At 40.6% G+C, this 22,251-nt stretch overlaps 1 protein-coding gene across 3 annotated transcripts in view; it reads left to right on the plus strand.

Annotated features, from left to right (window-relative positions):
• TENM4 (teneurin transmembrane protein 4) overlaps nucleotides 1-22,251 on the plus strand; it is a 348,755-nt gene that overhangs the window by 63,812 nt on the left and 262,692 nt on the right. For 2 of the 3 annotated variants that reach the window (XM_062567392.1, XM_062567393.1), the window contains exon 3: nucleotides 18,868-19,077. The exons of the other annotated variant lie outside the window; for it this stretch is intronic. In XM_062567392.1, coding sequence (XP_062423376.1) covers nucleotides 18,868-19,077 — 210 coding nt within the window. The remainder of the gene's footprint in view (nucleotides 1-18,867; nucleotides 19,078-22,251) is intronic. 3 annotated transcript variants of the gene reach the window in all.

Below are 22,251 nucleotides of genomic sequence, written 5' to 3' on the forward strand. Positions count from 1 at the left end.
CCTTCCCATTACACACAAGAAAAGCCCTAAGCCAAAGAGGTGAGACAATCACTCACAGAGATGTCTCAGCCAAAACGGTCTGCTCAAAATCTGCACAAGCTACGTCTGTTTCTCATCCGTCTTGGTAGTCATTTATTTTTATGAATGCTAATGTTCACTCACAAAAATAAAACAGGGCAGCATTTCACCATGACTCTGTTTCCTCACAGGTATTTCCTACAAGGTGCTGGATTCACTTTCTGTACGATCAACAGCTATTGCTCTGTAATTACCAGTGAGCAGGTACCAGTTCTGAAGGTCACGCTGACAGCGTATATGTCCCCAGCACAGCTGCTTCTGTTTAAGGTTCCTAATAAAGGGAGGGAGACATTTGATTTTGATCAAGGTTTTAAGAAACACCATATCTACACAGGCCGGACATTTTCACTTCATCAGGAAGCTTTTCAAGATGGAAACACAGCACTGAGCAGTTTATGACAGGGATGACCTGGCTTTGGCCAGGTCTTCCAACTGCCACCACGATAAAGTTCTTTATCCTCAAATATAGCAGAAGTTGGTAGAGCTTTCTAGCCTTACTCATACAACTTCTGGGGTTATAATTTGAACATATTGCTCTTTTCTGCAAGTCTTTTGGTAATTTTTCTTGCAAGCTTAAGACAAAAGCATATATGTTTGTGGAGGGCTGGTGAATGTCTTCCTGTTTTTTCTTTTCTATTTTTTTTCTTTTTTTTTTCTTTCTTTCTTTTTTTTTTTTTTTTTTTTTGAATTTAAGGAGCTTCTTTATAAAGGTCACTGAAGTCCAGAGCAAAAGAGGATTAATTGCTAACAGCCATAATTCAGAGACAAATTATCCTCCTGATATTTTCGCTGTCTTGGATACACCATGGAAGAGTCATCTATCTAGGAGAATGACATACATGACTGTAACCTACAGTCATATTGGGCACTGATGGGCTTCATCTCCCCTTAAGAGTAATGTAGGTTTTAACACACTAATAGGAAAAGGTATCAAAATAATGCCACACTTGTATATAACATTTCTCATCCAAAGAAGCCATTTTTTTCTCTTAATCAGACTGCATAAAAATTTATTCTACAAGGACACCCCTTGATTTCAGTGTTCTTCACAGAATAAATACTCCTCTGCAGGACCACAGCTAACAGGATCTGGGACACAGTGATTTCCAAACTCTTCTCTCACTCAGTCTCATTAAGCAGTGCCTTATGCTATCAGTAATTCAATTAAAATCAATAAAGCTGGTCCATGTGGAAAATGACCCTAGGTAATAAGCTCTGTTGAGGCATGATACATATTTTGCACATGAAAATTTCAGAATTCCAACTCCCTCCTACACCCTGATCCAGGAAAGTACCTAAGTACACATTTATCTTGAAGTATGCTCATTTACTTTTGTAAGGATCTGAATCTCAACCTCATCTGTACTTCTCTAGAGACCTCAAAGCACTAGGGCTTGTATGCATTGTGCAGTGGGACACCGTGCCTCAGTGTCCGAGACCACACTAGCCTGCCCTAGTGAGTCCCTTAGGGAGAGGTTTTTAGCTCCGTCTTTACACCATGGAAAGATGGCTACAAGGCAGCAACATGGTCACATTTACGTGGCTCTTTCATTTCAGACGTGACTTGCCTGAAGCAACCGGTGTGCGGTTGCATCTCCTTTTGAGTGTCTTGCAGACGATTTCTAAGCTGACTGCATAGATTTTAGAATCATAGAATCAGTAAGGTTGGAAGGGACCTCTGGAGATCATCTAGTCCAACCTCACCACTCAGCAGGGTCACCTAGAGCATTTTAGACAGGGTTGCATCCAGGCAGGCCTCGAATATCTCCAGAGAAGGAGGCTCCGCCACCTCTCTGGGCAACCTGGTCCAGGGCCCCGTCACTCTCATGGGGAAGAAATTCCCCCTCACGCTCAGGCAGAACTTCCTGTGCTTCAATTTCTGCCCATTGGCTCTTGTCCTCTCACACGGGACAACCGAAAAGAGTTTGTCCCTGTCCCCTTGACACCCTCCCTTCAGGTACTTGTACACATTGATCAGATCCCCCCTCAGGCTTCTCTTCCCCAGGCTGAACAGGCCCAGCTCTCGCAGCCGTTCCTCACAGGGCAGGTGCTCCAGCCCTCTGATCATCTTTGTAGCCCTCCGCTGGACTCTCTCCAGTAGCTCCATGTCTCTCTTGTACCAGGGAGCCCAGAACTGGACACAGGACTCGAGAGGAGGCCTCCCCAGGGCTGAGGAGAGGGGCAGGATCACCTCCCTTGACCAGCTGACAACAGTCTTGCTAATGCATTTTACACTGTAGGTGCACATTTCTGTCATGCAGTTTATAAATGCATATCTATTCCATATAATGAACTTTTCCACCTGAAAGTCTTTACAGAAAGGAGGGAATTTTTTACCACTGTTACTAGATAATATCTTTTCGTAAAGATTAATCACAAAGGCACTCATTCTAGTTTGTTATTCATTGTTGGGTTTGCTTGATTCCAGGTGAATTTAAGCTCTGGGATGGTCTGAGAAGCTCATTGTGCCGTTGCCGAGTTGGTCTTTTGAGAAAGGACAGTTTCAAAAAAGGCTGTTGAGACAGTTCACAGGAGTCTTATATACAAAAGCAAAATAATGGGAAAAAGTTGTCAGACAGGAAGAGTCTGGGTATATGAAACACCTGGCTTAGACATTAATCAATGTAGTGTCTTCTTTAACACTTTCCATGCTCTTTCATTTGGCAATAATATACAATTCTGCTTGACATTGCAAGACAGTTAATTAGCATCCACAGGCTTATAAATAGGATTTTGCAGAATAGCAGATAAGCTGGTATTATTAGTGTTCATTTCACTCTAGTTCTGTTCCCTTTTGAGGTGAAGATAGGTTTTATTAAAACAGACCTTTCACAATATGCATCTATTCATTACAGACTCCCTTTAAACACTCCGGTGTGGGGGGTAGATCGGCTCCTTTCAGTTTTGATGCCACTCTTCCTAATAACGTGGTGCTACCAAAGTTCCTTAAGCAAATGTCTGATGCAGTGGATAAAGCACTGTGGTGGGAATCAAGGGATACGTGTTCTCCTTCCTGTTTCACAACAAGATTTTGGTCTCGTAGCATTACTGGACCAGCACACTTTAGGAAGCACACTCACTTCTGTCTATGTCTGATAAACTATGTAGTTTGTCAGGTAAAATATTTGTAAACACTAAGCATTGTTCTGCTGAGATAACTTTGGAAAATCACTTTCTGAGGTTGTTCGCAATGACTCTCAAGGCCTTGGTGAACAGGTGGCACAAGAAGATGTTATTAATCATAAAATGTTCTAATGAGTTTTAGAGATATGCATAATGCCATAGGGATTTGTAAGAAATCTCACACTCAAGGGCATATGCTTATCACCTGCCAAGGATCTGAAGGGAGTAATTCATGCATATAGAACATTATGCAATTTGCTAGAAGGATCATTTCCGTATAGATTTTGGTATTGACCATTGTGAGAGGGACTAGAGATTTAATGGACAAATGAGATGATTGGGAAAATGTAATGGTCTGAGAAGTACTGCTCCAAGAACTATAATTCCAGATCTATCAGCAATGGGTGCAGAAATCACTCTTCCAATCCAGTTTTCCACGTCATGGTTTAACAGCCATCTTGTCCTGTTGGGAAGGATAAAATGAGTAGTCTAAAGAAGATATTCATTGATCCATTTCTTGGATGACTTCACAGCATCAGAGCAAAAGCAAAGAAGAAAAGAGAATAGAATACATCGTAAGATCTTTCCCGATCTTCCTTCTCCATGTGGTCCTTGCCCATAGCAAAAGTAGACCTTGGAATAGTTTTATTTTACAAAAATCATCAATAATTCTTGCAAAGGATGGAAATTGTTTTTAATATTCCTATTTCTTCTGTAGAAGTTAATGACTTAAAGAGTTTTTTTCTGCAGTTAGGGAAAATCCATGCCTGCTTGAGGTTTGTGTGAGTATTTCTGTGTAATCAGATACAAGTGCTTTCTATAAATAAAATGTTACTCCTTTCACTATCTAACTAGCATTAAGAAAAGCAGCAGATATACCTGTTGCTGTGGAGATGTTCAGCCAGAGACAGATCTCTATTTGAAAGAATAGATAGCTAACCTGAGCTAGCTCACAGGTTACAACAGCTGACGGTTCTTCACTCATAATACATTTACTGAACATACACATGTTCAGATGGAAAATCATTTGCAGATGCTAATCTTTCCCACCCCGTAAGTACAATGACCTAGTTCATCACCACTATTTCCTTAATTCTTTTTCTACACCTCACTACCACATTTTGCAATACCACACAAAACTCTCCCATCTTTTTGTCCCTTCCCGATATCCTTTCAGCTTTCTTTGGTAGCTCTTGACTACCTTCCCCACTTTGATCACAGCACTGATTTAACTTTTACTTCCACTGTGCTCTTTGTGTTTTCAGCCTTCAGCTCTCCATTTATTCAAAGTAGTCTTTGCTTCTGTTGCCTATGTTTACATGGTCCTGTGGTTGGCCACATAAATAGAGTACAACAAAGTTTGTGAATTAAATCTATGTATAAAGTATAGATCTCCTCATAAATGGACATATTCAGATTGTTGACCTTCTTTTTATCTGTGCTGTTTGAGACCTGCAGTAGATTTTCTTGTATTTTAAATAATAGGGTTATTTTATGCTATTCATACCAGGTTTTCACATCCTTTTATCACTGGAAGTGAGTATTCCCCACCAAAATGGGAGGATGCAGAGAAGGCTGTTTGGTGCTTTACTACCTGAAGAGCTTTAAAGGGTTAGAACTACTACTAATACAGTTATAAAATCTGTATTGAAGTAGAAAAATATTTCCCAAAATGAGCCAGCAAGCATCTGTAAGCTATTTGAGACCCTGAAATATCAGCCTAGTGGCATGTTTTTGTAGGTGTGATAATCTGAACAGTAAGGCAAGAAAACACTCATAGGCATAGGTAATATCGTTTATTAGAAGTGATATACTTGAAAAAAGTAGACAAGCTTTCTTCAAATCTGAAATAGAAGCAGCAGATTTCACAGCTAAGTGCAAGCCGAGAGAAACTGCTCAGAGTTTATAACAGAGTTGCACGAATATGTATGTGTTTTCAGGGTAAATGGGATAGAATAGCTATCAGAACTTTTTTTTCATGTTAGGACTTTTAATGTTCACATCAGAATGACCACTTTGACTATGAACCAGCACTATTGCTCCCAAGTTCCAAATCCTCTGTTTTCATTGACTGGAAGACCAAAATCCTCAAGAAGTGCCAGGCACTAGTTTATTTACAGTTGGGACATATATAATAAAAATCACAAGCATATATCAAAAAGGAAATGTCATGCCTTTTTCACATTTATCTTTGTTTCAGCTTCAAAATAAAGAAAAACAAAAGGCAGCACAGCTACTGTGCCACAGTAGACAGGTCCAGCCAGAACTGCCTTTGAAACAGCCTTAGATAAGCAATGCATTTGGGAACCTTCAGGCACAAAACAGTTTGCCAACAGTGCCTTTACCTGCTCATTGCCAGAAGTTCCCAATGTAAATGAGTTCTGCTGAAAGCTGTCTCTATACTGAGTCTATGCCAGGGAGCAAAGAGGTTTTGTTGTTCTTAAAACCTCTCCAGATGTATGGTTTATTCCCATGAGAGTGTGGTGGTCTACCTTATGCACAAAGACATAGGGATGGACAGCATCTCTTTTCAAACAGTAATACTAAAAGTACAACTCACTCTCTTTGTGCAAAGACTGTGTTCAGGTGCCTCTTGGCTGTTTAAGCTATGTTTGGAAACAACCCATGAAGAAGTGTGTTGGTGATTTTTAGCATCAGCACTTAAGTGTAATTTTATTTATTTGTCTGTGCGTTTACATGAAGAGGCATATACCAAAATCCACTTGGTGACTTTACAGTGACTTTTACTGCATCTCTAAAAAATCAAGCTCCAACTTTACCAAAAAAAGTCTTGATCTGCTTGATGTCAGTGATTCAACTCTCATTGACTTCAGCATTTAAGTAAAGAAAAATGAATTTGCTGCTTCTAAGGAAATGTCTTCTTAGTAAAGACCATGACTTTTAAGCAGACTCAGCCTACAAATCTATCAGGCTTTGTGAAATTTGGAATATCCAGTCCCAAATGGATTGGAAGAAATCCAGTCTATACGGCAAAACAATCTAAATGGTCTCGTGAAAGTGGAAGAGGAAAGAGGTAGATGCCCCTAGCAATAGGCAGAGGAGGTTGTTGTTCACCTAAAATATGAAATTCTTTTCCACCTTGACTGCACAGGAAACTGACTCCTATGCATCTCCTTACATGAGTATCTTATTCTTCCAGCAGGACTAATAGGAAGCCTTTGGGTCTGCATTGGCATCTACTGAAGATGAGTGTGTGATGATGATATCCACCTTTCCTGTCATAATTTAAGAACTGGAGCATTTTCCCAGGAAGCAGGAAACCTCAATTCTAGGCTCTATTCATTTCGGTGCAATATGAAATTATGGACATATGTAGCTACTTTTAGGCCTGTCAGGGACACTGGTGGATTTTGGATGGCTTTTCATCTGAGCCTGTATTTGTAGCAGGCATTAGGCAGGAGGTCAGTACCTCTGATTCAAAAAATCAGGGAACTTGCAGTTTAAGTGGGTAGACAATTAATAAGCACAGCAACCTACAGCATTGGGTAGTCCCTTGAGATGATCAAGCTGGCTTACCGTCTTACCCCCGGAAGCATCTCCATTCCTCTTGCATTTCCGTTCCTGTCACTTTTAACACTTATGAACAAAATAATAAGTGATCCTATACAAAACCAAGAAGTCATATACTTTGAAAAGCTGTTGTTGCTTCAAGACTTTTCAAGTTCATTTTAGTTATTATCTCCTATCTTATTCTAATATCAGTTTATTAAATACATCAAGGTCAGTTCTGGTCATTTTCTGAGTATTTTTATAATGCTCTGATAAATGCACTCCAAAAGAGTTCAAATAGGAGCCTTAATAGGATAACTTTACAGCATGTGACATCAGGAAGGAAGTACGCTGTAAGCTAAAGAAACAGCACAGAGAAATAACATGGCTACCATAATTTTCTCCATGTTTTTCTGCGTATAGGGCAAGAAAATTCTGTAATAAAACACTACTGGAAAATTTAATACATACAGGTAATATGTACAGAGTTGTTTCTGTGTAATTCTCCTGTGACAGAGAGTTATAACGGACTTGTGGAAAACTGGGCTTTAGATTAACTTGCTTTTTTAATTTTTTTTTCTCAAATGAAAAGCATCTTTCAAAAAATTTTCCAGGACACAAAAAGGAGTATTTGTATGTGTAGTGAAAGTTTAAAAGAGTGTGGGGAAAACAGGGCTTTATCAATGTGTGCAGGGATAGCCAAAAGGTAAAAATGAGGACAAAATTGAGCCAGGATTGCTCAGTAATGTCTGCAAAAGTGTCTAAAGGATTGTTTAGTAGGAGATTCTCCATCTGAGTCCTTTGGCCAATATACATATGGACTGTGTAGCAACCTGACGAAAGGCAGCTGGGTATGTAGGGTGCTTTCAGATTGAAGCCTTTAGTTCGAAAAGAACTGCCAGAGAGAAAATAGCTGTAAAAATAATGAAGGGTGTGCGGACAGTCAAGTCTGTCAAAAAGGTCAGGCAGGTAATCATCAAAATTAGAGATAAAAAAGATTACTACAGAACTTAATCTGTTCACCAGCCTACTGAAGAGCATTCAGGGCAGTATAATATAAGTACATTTGCAAACAGGAGGGTGTTAGACCTATTAGACTCTGGAATAGGCTGTCCAGCTTAATTGATTGGGAATTTAAAAACTGGACTTGTTATAGAAAGAATTTCTATATAATAGTGAGTATCACCTTCAATAACCCTTAGAAATGGACAGGATGACCAAAAAGGGCTTTTTATCATCCAAAACATAAGGATTCCCTGCTCCTGTTAGCTTTTTATCAGTAGATAAAATCGAAACCACTGAATTTTAAAAAGTACTGAAGGAAATATTCTATAGTTAGTTGCATGTTAGTTTTGAGAGAAGCACCTTAGACTGAGTAAAAGAATTAGCCATGTGTTGGAATATGAACAGCATGTACTATTTCAGTAGTTAGGACAAAAAAAGGGGGGGCTGTTAGTTATCTTGCTTTATAGCATAACTTTGATTACTATGTAGTATCAAAAATACATTTCTCCTTATAGGGTAGCATGGCGTAATTACCCACCTTATGGGAGTACTGCACTGCTAGAATTAGCAAGGGATGGAAAAAGGATGGCAAACAAGGTGGATCAGTATTTTGTCCTGCCCTGACCATGCTTGCAGTATGGTTTTCCATAGGTTCACGGGCTGTATTTCCAAGCATAGAACTCTTTTCTAATATTGCCCTTATCACTGTACATCTGTTTTTCCTTGAAGTTAATCCATTCTTTCAACTGTCGCACAGAAAAGCAGACAGAGGCTAGAGGAATGAGAGACAGAGAAAATGTTAAGGGAAAGAGACTGTGGGTACACATTTCCTCATATTTAGCCCAACTGTATATATCCCACACTGTTGTGAATCATTCTGTGAACAACTCACTTTTTCTGCAAATAACTTTCATGTGCCTGTATGTGTTTTGAATTATAATTACCTTCCCTCTATCAAAAAAATCTCTTATTTGAGACCTCTCTTTGTATAATGCCTTGAGGAATGTCAGATTTTCTACTGAGCAGAGGACTGAACAAAAGCCAAGGTGAAGATTTTTTTCTATAGGGTAAAAGTCAGTAGAGGTATTCCACTTGTGCCTTTAATGATCGTAATCAAAGCCTTGGAGAAAGAGAAAAAAACAGTAATAACAAAGATGTCTGTTAAATTTTGTAAAGTCTTGGTATCACATTTTGCCAGTAGGTCTGTTGTCTTATAGTCTGCTGGGAGATGTGCAGTCATTTTGGAGGAAAAATAATAGTTCCTTTTTTTTAGAATTGTGAATTCCATTCAGTAACATCTCTACTGATTTCATCTTTTTCTTGTACATGACTGTTGTTCTTTACTTACTAATATTGTTCTAGGCTTGAAGTGAAGCTAAAGGAAATCACAATTTTTGGTCCAATGACAATTTTTCCTGGCATAATATTCCTGTGTTACATTTTTTTGGCAATACCATTGACTGGGAATCTTTTCCAGCAGAGAGGAGCATCTTCTACAGAGGCACGACTGTATTTTGGCTCTTTGCTTTAGCAATAATTCAGAATTTTTCTGGCAAAAGGAAGTAGAATAGCAGATGTGTAAGGAGAAACTTTGGATTAGAGCAACAAGGATTGCATATCTTCTCTGAAGCTTTGTCAGTAAGCGTGTGGCCTTCACTTCAACTTTCCTAGAAGTATAGCACTTGTCCTCCCTTCAGACTGTAGAAAAGAGAATCTCTCAGCCTCTCACTATCTGCAGAACATTGCAAACAACTCTCATTCAATATAATTACAGCTACTCAAGCACAAACAACTTCCCTTCTCTCTTTTTTCTTTCTTTTTTTTTTTTTTTTTTTTTAATGGTTTGCATTGCAAGAACACCTAGTAGCCAAACACAAGATCAAGGTCCTGCTGCTTTGCTAGCTTCACAAATGCACAAGGAGAAGCAGCCCTACTTTGAAAAGCCTGCAGACAAAAATGACCATAGTGACCCTGGAAGACATAGGATGGTTCTGATATTTTAATGAGTTGTGCCAGGCATGGGGTATGTGAAGAATTCAGATGCTTTCCTGGGGGAACATGAGGTGGACATAAAATGCCTAACAATCAGATTAGACAGGTCCGAAGAGTTCTTCCTCAGGTAGTAAAGCAGGTCCTTCTTAGAGTCAAAGGGTAGAAAATTGCACCCACCATGAATCCTGGTGCAGAGAGATGGACCTCAGGGTCATGTAGACACAGCAGTGCCATGTGGAGGCACTAGCTTGGGCTATAGCACAACACTGGGCCCATGCTAATCAACTCTGCAGCTGACTACAGCATTTATTAACTCAGGCTCGCATCACTCTGGCACAGCTATACAGCTCCTATTCTGCATCAGCTTTGCCCTTTCTGAGAGACACATGCTATTGTTTTCAACTCCAGGGTCCCGGGGCTAGCTCACAGAAGGAAACTGCTAAGGAAAATAAAGCTTTCTCCTTCCTCAGATCCCATTAGAGAGTCCATCAAAGGAGAGTTTTGCCAAGGCACTAGGTTGCCCTGATTTCTCTTTTCAGCTGAGGAGAGAGAAGAATGATCTTCTGAATCATGGCTCTTAGATGTGTGAAGAGATGTTTGAAATGGTGTACTGGAAAATGGGTCTTCTTCTGCATCCTAAAATCAAGGGATACTGACAAATATACAAGAAATAACAGTCACTGGAAAATGACTTCCATTAAATTTTAGGGATACAAGCAACCAACCCTAATGCAGATTAAGAGGGTGATCAAGATGAAATTGTCCCAGTAAGTATAAAAGGCTAAACAAGTAAGTTCATTAGTTTTATGCAGTGAAGAAATCCAAAGCCAAGAGTGTAACCTTACCCAAAATAGCAGCAGATATGATCTCTTTATTCAAGACCACATTCCTCTCACCCAGAGGCAATTTCCTCCCCAGAGAACCTACTGATATATGGGTTAGATCCTCATCGTAGTATAACTGTGATATACTCCTGTCACTTGCCAGAGATCTGCAGCCTTATGTTTTCCTTGGACCATACTTACTCAAGCAGGCTATGTTTCTTCCTGAGAGAAAGATAAAATACCATTGCTTCAAAGTTCATAGATCTGCCAGTGTAGTCTCCACTCCTATCCCTTCTATGCAGCACCTTTGTGAGCTTGGAAGGCAAGTGTTAAGTCTGCACATCTGACAGAACCTTTTAGGTGTTCTAGAGAAGACTGAAACAGCATTGACATAAACATTTCAGTGAGATCCTCCTACCTGCAGGCAGGTTCTAGACATTTAGCCTTGAGTTCATGCCACTTTTCTTCAGGGACCTAGGTTAGGATCACCAAAGGTTCCCTGTAGAAATCATTCAAGAGAAATAAGAATCTGCAATTCACATTGCAGACAGGGTAAGAGTCTCTGGAAGGTAAGGCTCTGCTTCCCCTGACTGCAGAGACACACTGTAGTGACTACACAGTACCAGGTCACATTTCCCTTTTGTTCATTCCCCCCCCCCCCCAAAAAAAAAAAAAAAAAAAAAAAAATCCTAAATTTCTCTAACAATTATAACCTTTACTCCTTTCAAGATATTCACCTTTGAGATTCTCTAGGTTAGGTATCCTTCCTAAGAGAAGGAAATGCACATTTCATTTCTTAATAACATACTACCCATCCAACCTGGCCAAAATTTCCTAGGAAGGTCCCAAAATGCAGCAATTCCTGCAAAGATTATTAGCTGAGCTTTGGACTTTGGCCATAGGATGAATTAGTTTTGTTCCCTACTAACATCATGCAACTTTGGTTTGGTTTCTAGTATTCCACAGTTTTGTCTCCTTTGGCATTGCTTCAGAAGTTAGTTTTAATAAAATGGTGCAAACCACCTTGCAAAAATATTTGTGTAAATGTTATTTGATGGGGCAAATAAAATGTCTTGCAAGGGCCCATGTATAACAAACTCTTCCCTGCTAAGGCAGCACGAGTAATAAGGGGAAATCTTGCTGCTTTCCCTTGACCAAACATATCAGGAAAAGTTTTGCAAGGTTAGTGTAAACCTTTTTTTGTTAGCATTAAGCTTAGAAAAAGCAGTTTCCACAAAGCTTCCATTTGGTGTCCAAGTATGAGAAAATGGACCTTTTAACAGATTTGCATGTAATCATTTGCAGAGAACTTTATACTTTATATTGGGTGTTTTGGATCAGATAGAGCATTAGTGTCAGATTGAGAGAGGCCATTTCACAGGCAGCTCATCAGCCTTCCTACTGATTACATTATTCTTTTACAAGTTAGGTTTGAGTAAAGCTGCACGAGCTTTTGTAATGCTGATCTATTATTAAGGGTTTGTGCTTCCCCTAAAACTTTAAATGTGAATTGCTTGTGTAAATATTTCACATGTAAGAAGAAAAGATATTCTGTAGTGATTGGGACTGTTCATGCTGCCTCTACCAGAAAAGAGAGTTTCTTTCTTGATCCTTATTTCTTTGATTTCAAAAGATATACAAGCGATCTCCTATATATGTGGAAATTAAATTACCTGTTTGTGCTTTTGAATAACAGCATAATCTCAGCCTTAGAGAATGATGTTCAGAAAACTGTGTAGCTAATTTACACAATCTGCTTCTACGGTTGTGGCTACAAATGAGCAAGCTGAATATCTGGCTCAGACAATTGCCCGTGTAATTTTCTGAAAATCTGCTGTATTATTCTCTTGTGTTGACAAAAAAATTTTAAGTGCTGCGGTGCTGCTCCAGAGCACCCCAAGCCTTGGAGGAACCGCATTTCAGAAGGGAACAATTTTTTCCCTGCTCCTCTCTGTCTTGCTCAAAGAATAATTGTTTTCTGCTGTTTTGAGTTGAGTTAGTAACCTTTGGAGCTGGAGGAAAAGCGATCTGAGGTCTGGGTTATTTCTTGTCCCTTTCCACCTTCTGCTTCATCCAGGGAATAACGGGATAAGGCTCAAATGCTCAGTCTGTGATCTGTGCCAGGACAGAGGCAGGTAACACAAGTCATGCAGGTGACTTTATACATCCCAGCATCACGTTCCCTCTCACAGAGATGCAGCCACTCTAGAAGTTTTGCTTCCAGAGGAAGGTCTGCCCAAGGTCTGCCCTGTATGATCTTGAATTCCTGCTGACAGTGAGTTTGTGACTTCCTCCATAGAGAATGCCCCATCCTGGCAAATGGATAAAGAAAATCATTGCATCTGGTTGGAGCAAAAGAGAGAGAGAGAGAGGAAAAAAAAACATTAATTACCCACAAGGCTGGTGAAGTCCCTGTAACATATGTTCTCCATACTCCCCTTCAGTCTAAGTGAATTTATTCATTCCTTCTTAACCTTATATGGCTCTTTTTTCCAATATGCCAGTCTTCATACAGGGCATGTGGTTATTTCTCATTTTCAAGGCCCAACTACTCATTTCTTAATTTTAGTGACATGGCAGCTGCCCAGGTTTTTCTTGTTAAGATTATATTCATTTGCCCCCTTTATTTCATTTATTTTCCCCTCTGGCTCTATAGCTATAAATCAAATATACAAAATTAAATTAAATAAAATAAACATAAGTGCAGGTGGAACTTCAGGAAATATAAATAACTAAGAGCATTTTTCCAAGACTGCTTTTTCTAATCAATTCTAAACACAAGATATATATTCCCTGTTGAACTAACAATGTTGTGATCACCTATTGTTAAAGAATGGCAATAAATCTCCACAACAATTCCTTACTTGTATGATTCGCTGACATATTTTGCCAGACAGCTATTCCAGCTTACTCTTTCTCCAGAGGTGTTTTATGCTGTCCATATGAAAGGCGTGATATGCTGCCATGAGAAAGACATGAATGCTTTATGTCCCTTAGGAAAATTCTTTCTTTCTTAGTCTCTGAGGGAGAATGGCTTATCAAGGCTAAGAAAGCAGCCTTTTACCACGTGCTAATCAGGGCCCCCTCTTCAAATAATATGTTTCCCCTCACCTTGAAAAGCGAAATGCCAGATATTCTTCCATTCTCTTCCTCAATCCAGCAGGATTTCTGAGGCCCTGAAATACAGGTGGAACAAATTACTGTCTTTTATATTCTTCAGGGAACTGAACACTGCTAAGCAGGCTGGGCACTGCCCTTCCCACCTTCTGTGCCTGCACTCCATCTCAGAGGTACTGTAGGGATGCCCTGGTGCCTGCACTGCATGCTACCCTTGCAATATGGCCCTTTCATCTCAAAAAGATCTCACCCTTACAGCACTGCTTTATGCTTGTGGGGTTTTAGTCAGTTAGATAGAGAGCGGGATGAGATCGCCCGAGTTTTAGATTTATTTATAAATTTATTTATTTTGTCAGATACAGGCACCTGTGCATTTCCGTTGTGTAAGCAGGTCGTGGACTTCTCCTGCGCAAGACTAGCTACAGTTCTAATACAGATCAATAAGATTTAGCTTAGATGTCAAAGATCACTCAGAAACACTGAGCAAGGAAAGGGGGAAAAAAAAATGAAGTGCATCTGTTTACCTTCTCTTTCTTTTTGACAGGGTAATAAACTAAGCCAGAAGACTACAGAATACACTTTTGCTATCATTTATACAGCCTTCCTATGAATCCACAATGCATATTACAGCTCTAGATTTTAAAGGCTAGTTTTGTGACGAACTGTTTTAGAACAGTGCTCACTTTTGTCTCTGTAATTAAGGCTTCACTAGTACCACTGCTGTAAAATTTCTTATATTGAAGTAGTATATAGGCTAAGCATTTTCAGTGGCATGACTTACTGCATACATTCTTACCTGACAGCTACTATAGTTGCTATAAGGTACAGTATGATAGGATGTTTGCCCACTTTCCCCTCTACTTCCTTTATAGTGAGAACTCTGCTAATTAAAAATATTCTGGGTGTGATAAACAAGCTTTTAGACCATTTCAGTGGCTAGAGGTATACTACGCAGACAAAGCAAAAAATAGCATTATCTTTTTTATTTCAGACTCTTACACTGATTCACTATGCATCTTGAAGTAAATTAATTCACTTTTCTATGCCTTAGTTTCCCTATCTGTAAAAAGGATAATTCTACACCCCAAAAATTTTAATTTTACCTGCTGACTTACTAACAGATACCAGTGTTACAAAGCTCAAATACTCAATGCTTGTAAAGCTCATAAAGATTCTTGGCTGCAACTTAGTAGAAGAAGGTACTATGGGGGAAAAAAAGTTGGTATTAATGATTTATTGATTGTAGATAATACAAGTCTGGGTATACTGACCAATATTAAATTCCATTGCCTTGTGGTATCTGCACTGTGAAAAGTCAGTGTTTATATATCCATACTCTTCTACTTGTTTGTAAGCATATGAATATAATCCACAGAATATAGTATATGAAACCATTTGCTGTCTTTCATTTTAATATATCACAGAATCATAGAATCAGTAAGGTTGGATCTCCTTGAATGTTCTGTATTCCTGTCAGTCCTATTCACATCAGCATAAATTCACCTGTTTTAAAGTACATTTTGATCTCTGAAGGCCAAATCCTGCAAGAGACAGAGTAATTCTACAAACACACAGCATTCTGAAAGATTACAGTCAAATGTGTAGTATAAACTGAAGGCATGTTTATCGTTTGTCTTACTTTCCCCTAACTATTTAGAGCCTGCTCTGGTCTGTCTCTTCCCTAAATTTAGAGCAGTTGTTTAAGTTCTGTAGAGCTACTTAGTTAAGTTGGGAAATAGATTCTTTGTGTTAACCTTTCCAAAGTTTGTGTTTCCTAAGTACTTTCATAAATCTACCAGAGACTGTAACATATCTTCCCCTGATTTTTTTAAATCTTAATCTGAAATACTGGCTCATAGATAAAATATAAGTTTATGCTCTGTTTTCCTCTGAATTTGTGCAAATAACATATTCATGCAGAGACATTCAGCTTATATTATTCCTACTTCAAGTCCAAAGAACATAATTTTGACTGTTCACTGCAAGCGGATATGTAAGATTGTTACAAATTGATGCCAACGGGCCCATACTTGGAATCCGTTTTGTTTTTCTTTTACTTAGATTCTAAATTGCAAGAGTGTGCATAATGAATGTGTTATCTAGTCCTTCTGTTTTGTGTTTTTGAAGGAGAAACAGCACATACTGCAAAGTGACTTGGCCTACTTGCTCAGGTTCCATAGCAACCCAGTATTTGCTGTGAATTCATTTTGTACTAATCAATTAGAAATTTTACTCTGGCAGCTGGAATGAAAGTTTATGGGTTGAATGCTACTTGTTTTACTTGGACCTACAGTTTCAGTAAATTCAATGAGATACTTGTATAAGAACGATACAGACTTTTATCTTCCATCTCTCTCAGTTTATTTTTTTGTGAGATTTCATTTTTGGCTTTCTGTTCAAGCAGAGTAAAGAAGGCAATTCTCTTAAAAGACTGACAGTTTAAGATACCCTAGTGTTACATAGTTGCTGATCTCTTAAAAGGAATGAACTTCACTCTCCATGCATTTTAACTGGATGTTCTCAGTATAGCTAACCAGTGCATATCTTCAGTGCAACAGCTTCTTAAGTTCCTTTTTGCATCCACCCCAACACTTTGTGCCCAAGAGAGAATCTTATAGGGCACACGGTTGTGTGTGCCAGTGCCCTTCATATTAGTACAGCGTTCAGTAACATGGTTAGTATGCATGATTCCTAGGAAATCTTCCATCGTAAAGGTCAGCTCATGCACTTCTGAAAGTGCATATAGCTACCGTGAAAGCCTGCGGGAACTTTTCATGTATGGTGCAGTTGATTAAAAACCAAGATTTTCATTAAGCACTTTTTTTTCTTCATCTTGTGAATTTTCTTTTCCCCTTGCCAAAATTACAATGGGAGATGGGGGGAAAAAAAAGAATTGATATACCAAAAACCCAACCTGCAGCCATGTAGAAACAGCAGAAAGTTTCTGATGTAGACTGACAAAAGCACTGACATTTTGCGCTTAGCTTTTTGATTCCAAATGCAGCTCTGTCTGCTGCTGGTCTTTATGTCTCATCATGTGCAGATGTTCCAAGTATATTGTCTGACCCAAACAGAGGGAGAGCATAAGGAGCTGACCTCCTTTCATTTACCATCCCAATTTTTTGTCCGGGTTAGTCACATGAGTAACCTAATTTTTATGCATTTTCCTGGATTTGGGGTAAATGAGTCAGAGGCTTGAAATATATTTTTTTATTTAGTCTGTGTCATTCGATGGCTAAAAAAAATATGTCCTCTATCAACTTGAAGGTGGCCCTAGAGTTAAATTACTTTGAAGAATTTGACTTACAAAGTATGGGACTATAGGAAGACATTGATTTAATGCTTTCCTTCCGTTTTATTCATCATCACATTAGAATTCTGGCTCTGGCTAGAGAAATATAGAAATATATATTAGAAATATATATCATCCCATTTTGTGACACATGCAGAACAAATTAAAGAAATGACTTAATCCTCATTACAGCTCAGAGCCCATCAAAACTCCAGTGCATCAGGGTAGATGATGCAGAGTAGACTTTGCTCCTTCATTTCAAGAGCACACCTTCAGCTAGAAGCAAATCTCCAGGAGTCATTTGCACTTCGGGGTCTGTAACCCCCACAGCAGAGCTCTTTCACCAGAGGGCACCCCAACTTCCACCACAGGGCAGAGATGTGTGGGACAGAGTACAACATGATCCCATCTATATCTTAGGATGTCCTTCCTCTGTAGGCTCTTTAGCAAAGCTGGCTTCTTCCTCAGGGATTTACAGCCATTTGAGTGTCTCTGAGCACAGGTACAGTCCTATATTCCCTCCAGCTCCCTGGCTGTGCCTCGGAAAGCACAATTTCTGCCCTGATTATATCTGAAAATTTATAAGGACTACATGTGCCAGGGAGGTGACATCCAGGGGCTTGTCATGAGAAGAACTGATGACCAAGGTGGGAAAAAACTTGACAGGACCAACCTTGGGGGTCTGAAATGTTAAATGTGCATCATTGTTTTGAGTTTGTGTGCTTTTCTAAAGCATTCATGTTATGTTTTGCAAGAAACATTGTACAGCTATGTTGTGTGGTATGTTATGTTCAAAATGTGCTTTTTAGAAGCTTTTCCTAAAGCTTGCTATTTTCTTGTGCTCATGTTATTTTGATGTATTTTGCATGATAACTTTTCAGTATTTGGGAAAATGTGGAACATGAATCATTACACCTTTCAGATCAAATTTATCAAGGGGAAAAAGTTCATGTTCAAATGTATTGTCCTGTATTTTAATCTATTATATGTTTGTGTTTATATTCCCTGTTTTTTAGTGAAGTGCTGCACATATTTGACCTCCACGTTTGCCTGAAAGTCCTTTTTACCAGTTTGGGGTTTCCAATTTGCCTTGTCAGTTTAAAATCTGATTGGAGTAGGACCCTGATGCTGCTAATTACTTGCAGTACGTTTTTCGAACGGGATCTGCTCTCCATGTACCCGCTCCGATTCCCCCAGAGTCAGCAGCAGCTGTCGCTCCTCCATCGGGGGCGGCTTTCAGCAAATATTACTTGAGATTCTGTTTTGCTGCATTTCTCGTGATTTAATCACTGAAATGGCACGGTCTGGCTCGGCTTTCGCCTCTGCCCCGCGTCAGCTCCTCTCGCCCGTGCCCTCAGCCCCTGCCGCAATGGCCGTTTGGCTTAAAAACCGTGTCAGGGATTGAGTGAATCCAGAAGGATTTCACATGATTTCACATGAAATTATTAAAAAAAAAAAAAATCAGAACACACGCGAGGCAATTTTTTTTTCCTTCAGTAAAACGTAGCCCGACCAACGGCGCCCGTGTCACGGCCTAAACCCGTGCGGGCCGCAGCGGGTGGGGAAGTCGCAGGCCAAACCTGGAGCGAGGCAGCGCCGTTACGATTAAAAACTACCATTAAAGTCCGATTAAAGAGGCCCGATGAAGGCGGGAGGGGAAAAGGCGGAGGAGGGCACCGCGGCGGCGGCATCGCCTCACGCGGCGGCATCGCCTCACGCGCCCGCGCCCTCGCAGGCCGGCGGGCGGGCAGATACGTGCAGCACGCCGCCCTCCCGGCGGGCACGGGGGCGGCCGTTCCTCGGCTTTATTTATTTATTCATTTTGTCTCTCTATGTGTGTTTTTTTTTTATTATTATTTTTTAACTGTTTCCCTGTGTGTGTGTGTCTGTGTGTATCCCTGTCTCCCCCCGCCCTGTGCTCCGCAGGTCCTGCCCTGCGCGGCTCGTCCGCCTCCTCCACCCCCCCCGCGCAGTCCCCCTCCCCACCCCCCTCGCCGCCGGCCAATGAGGGCCCGGGGCGGTTGCTAGGCAACGGCGCGGCCCCGCCGGCCCCGGACTCTGACTCCGAGGACGAGTTTGTCCCTAGTTCGTTCTTAGTTAAAAGTGGCTCCGGAAACCTCGGTGTCCCCGCGAACGGTGAGTCGCTCCGCTACTTACTTTCCTTGCTGCTCCGACAGCGGGGGTTGGGGCGGGTGGTGGCGGCGGCGGTGGTGGCCGGCGCGAGGATGGAGAGATGCCGGTTGCGTGGGGGATTCGCGGTTTGTTTTTTTTTTAAAAAAAAAAAAAAAAAAAAAAAAAAAGTGGGTTTTTTTTCTTTTTTCTTTTCTTTTTTTGGGGGGGAGGGGTGGTTGGGGGGGGGGCGGCGCGCCCCGCTGCGGCGCGGCGGGGACGGACGAGCCGCCCCAAAGCACCTGGGCCGAAGCGCTCGGCCCCCGAGTCCCGCCAGCGCCAGGTAACGGCGACTTAACGACAGCCCCTTCGGTCGCTTGTCACCGCCTTGTCCCGCCTGAGAGAGCCCCGGAGCAAGCTCGCTTTGGCCGTAGAAGCCGGAGGATGCGAGGGGGCTGCCGAGCGAGCCGGCCGGGGGGCTCCAGCGGAGTGGCGATCGCTCGCGGGTCTGGTCTGTGGTGGCATTCAGAGACGCCGCGACGGGAGGAAAGAAGGGCGGGAGGGAGGTTTGCAGCAGCTGGCAACTACTTAACTCCGTTACCTTCAGCTTCTAGGAAGTTTTCCTGCTAGGCTGTTATCTGCAAGTAAGGAGAGAAAGTTTGACATTTACTTTGCCCCCCCCCCACACACACACCTCCCCATCCCCTTTCTGAGCTTCTCTTTTCTTCTCTTTTGTTGCATTTGTTATGGTAAAAACAAACTTTCCCTTCAGGGCTTTTCAAAGGAGAAGGTTATCTGCTCTGAATTGTCATCCTGAGCAGAGTAGGGGGAAATACAGTGCCGTATTCATTCAGAAAGCTGCTTAAAATTCATATCTTCTCTTCAGCTTCTCCCCTCCCACCCTGCAAGCACACACACACTCCTGCCTCCTTGCAGTCACAGTGCAGTCACATTTGAAATTATATAGATGACTCTCTCGTTAGAAATAAAGCCAAACACACAACTCCGCCTAATGTTTTCAACATCATGACGTATGCTTTTTTTCATTGTTAATTTAGGAAAATATATGCATACATATGCTCATGCCCTACAGGTAAAAAGAGGGGGAGAGAAAGAAAGCAGGTGAGATTAAAGACCTTAATCTCTTCTTTTACTAATTAGCTGAACAACAGAAAAAACAGTGTTCAGAGTCCACAGTGGGTTGATGACATTATTGTATTATTGATGTGCTGGTGAGTTAGTTAGACTTCAGGCTTTTCAGCTGCCTGCTTATTTATCCTCCTTTCTTTCTCAATACTTTTTGCATCAGCTTGTAGACATGCTATGTTCCCTAAGGCCTTCTTTATGTGTAGGATTCAGCAGGTTGGTAATAAATATGCCCCACACAAAGACAAGATGCCCGGGATCTCATTTGCTTGGTTATTCTAGTTGTTCAGTAATAAGAGGTGCAGGCATCGCCAGCACATCGCTGACATGTTAGAATGTCACCATCGTCAGGAGAAAAACAAAGGTGACCTTTGAAAGCCACACTGACTTATCAACCCATAATCTGAGAGTTCACATGAGTAAGAAGCGCAGACCATACAAGCCCATCATGTCTAAAAACCAGAGACTCTTCTGACCTCTGTAAATGGATTTAATTGCTTTAGTTTGTTAACGGTCTTTTTCTGAGGTTTAGTCAGCTTAAACTTTAAATGACAAAGGCAGCTCTTTATGTTCCCTAAATGGTGAATATTAGTAAAAGCTTATTTTGGTTAGGACTAAGTTTAATACAGTTAGAACACTCATCCTCTGAGAATAGTAGCTGTCTCAACAGCAGGACAGCCTGAGAATGCTGTCCAAAGGATTTGTGTTGCACTTTTTAATTGATTGTGGCTAGATTTTCCTTTCACAGCTGTGTAAACTCAGCCTTAGAGAAGTCCATCCAAAGTAAGTAACACCCAGGGAGCTGCACCACTGTTACAAATCCCCATGTAAATTGCAAATATAAGGCACATGGAACTTAAGAAACATGCTACTTTTTGAAGATACAGTAGGCTATTCTTCATCTAAGTTCTTTTCATTCCAGAAAGGTAATAATGTCCATAACTGTATTTCTACACCTCCAGGAAAATATCCAACTAAACTTTTAGATAAAAGCTAGCACAAATTAAATAAGTAGATAAATATGTAGGCATCTTTTAGAGCTTTTATTTTGGTATTAGATGTATTATAAGACTTTTTTTATCTGTAATGTAAAAATAAAAATCACTTAAAACATTTAATATCCCAAATACCTATTGTACCTGTACTACTAACAAGTGCTTAACTTTAAGGAAAGACAATTTTGCAGACTTAGACCTTTTCATTTTTGTTTTTATATATCTGAACTCCAAAATAATCCTGTATCTTTACCTAAAATTATCAAAAATAACTGGGATCTGTATGCCTCCAGTTCAGGTTGTTTACTTTCAGAAACCTTAAAAATGCCTGATTTGAGAATTTCAGCACTGCAAGGCCTCTTTGGGGTGTCTTGGTAGACACTCAGAATCACTAATCAGTTCCTAAGGTTTGCCATCAGTCAGTGTGTGTGTATGTATGTATGTATGTGTATCTACTTTTCATTTGCACCAGCAAATGATCTGAGCAGTAAAATCAATCCAAGAAGTCCAGTGTCCATAGGGAATGCTGTTTAGGAAGAGCATGCCAATCTAGCACTGTCTGCTGTCCACCTGCCTCATCCTCCCCTCAACATCCGTAGATGTGGAACCCAGGACATTAGGGGGATATTCCCGCTTGGCATACCTGTGAGGTAAGGGAAAAACAGTTATCCCCATGGGGAGCTGATGTGCAGAATGACAGAGAACAGATTTTGAAAAATATATGAGATCTGTGGAAGGCTGACATCCAAATTCCTTTGAGAACGCTGACCGTGTTTCCTCTTAGTCAAAGTTGAAGAGCATGACTTCTTTCAGCTCTTTCATCGGTGAGCAGTCATTCAGTATGAAGGGTACTTTTGTCATTTTGGAGGTCTGGTGTGTTTCTCTAAGCTACTCATATCAGGCAGATAGGAAGGCTAGATGCAGACACATGAAACAACCTCTGCACAGCTGATAAGGGAGCCACAAAATCCAAAATCACTTCTGGTCTAGGGCATTATAATTCTCTGGCACACAACTTTAGAGATGAGGGCATGGATTTGATTAAATTCTGTCAGAAGTA

This window comes from Rhea pennata, chromosome 1 (genome assembly GCF_028389875.1).
Source record: "Rhea pennata isolate bPtePen1 chromosome 1, bPtePen1.pri, whole genome shotgun sequence".
NCBI lineage: Eukaryota > Metazoa > Chordata > Aves > Rheiformes > Rheidae > Rhea > Rhea pennata.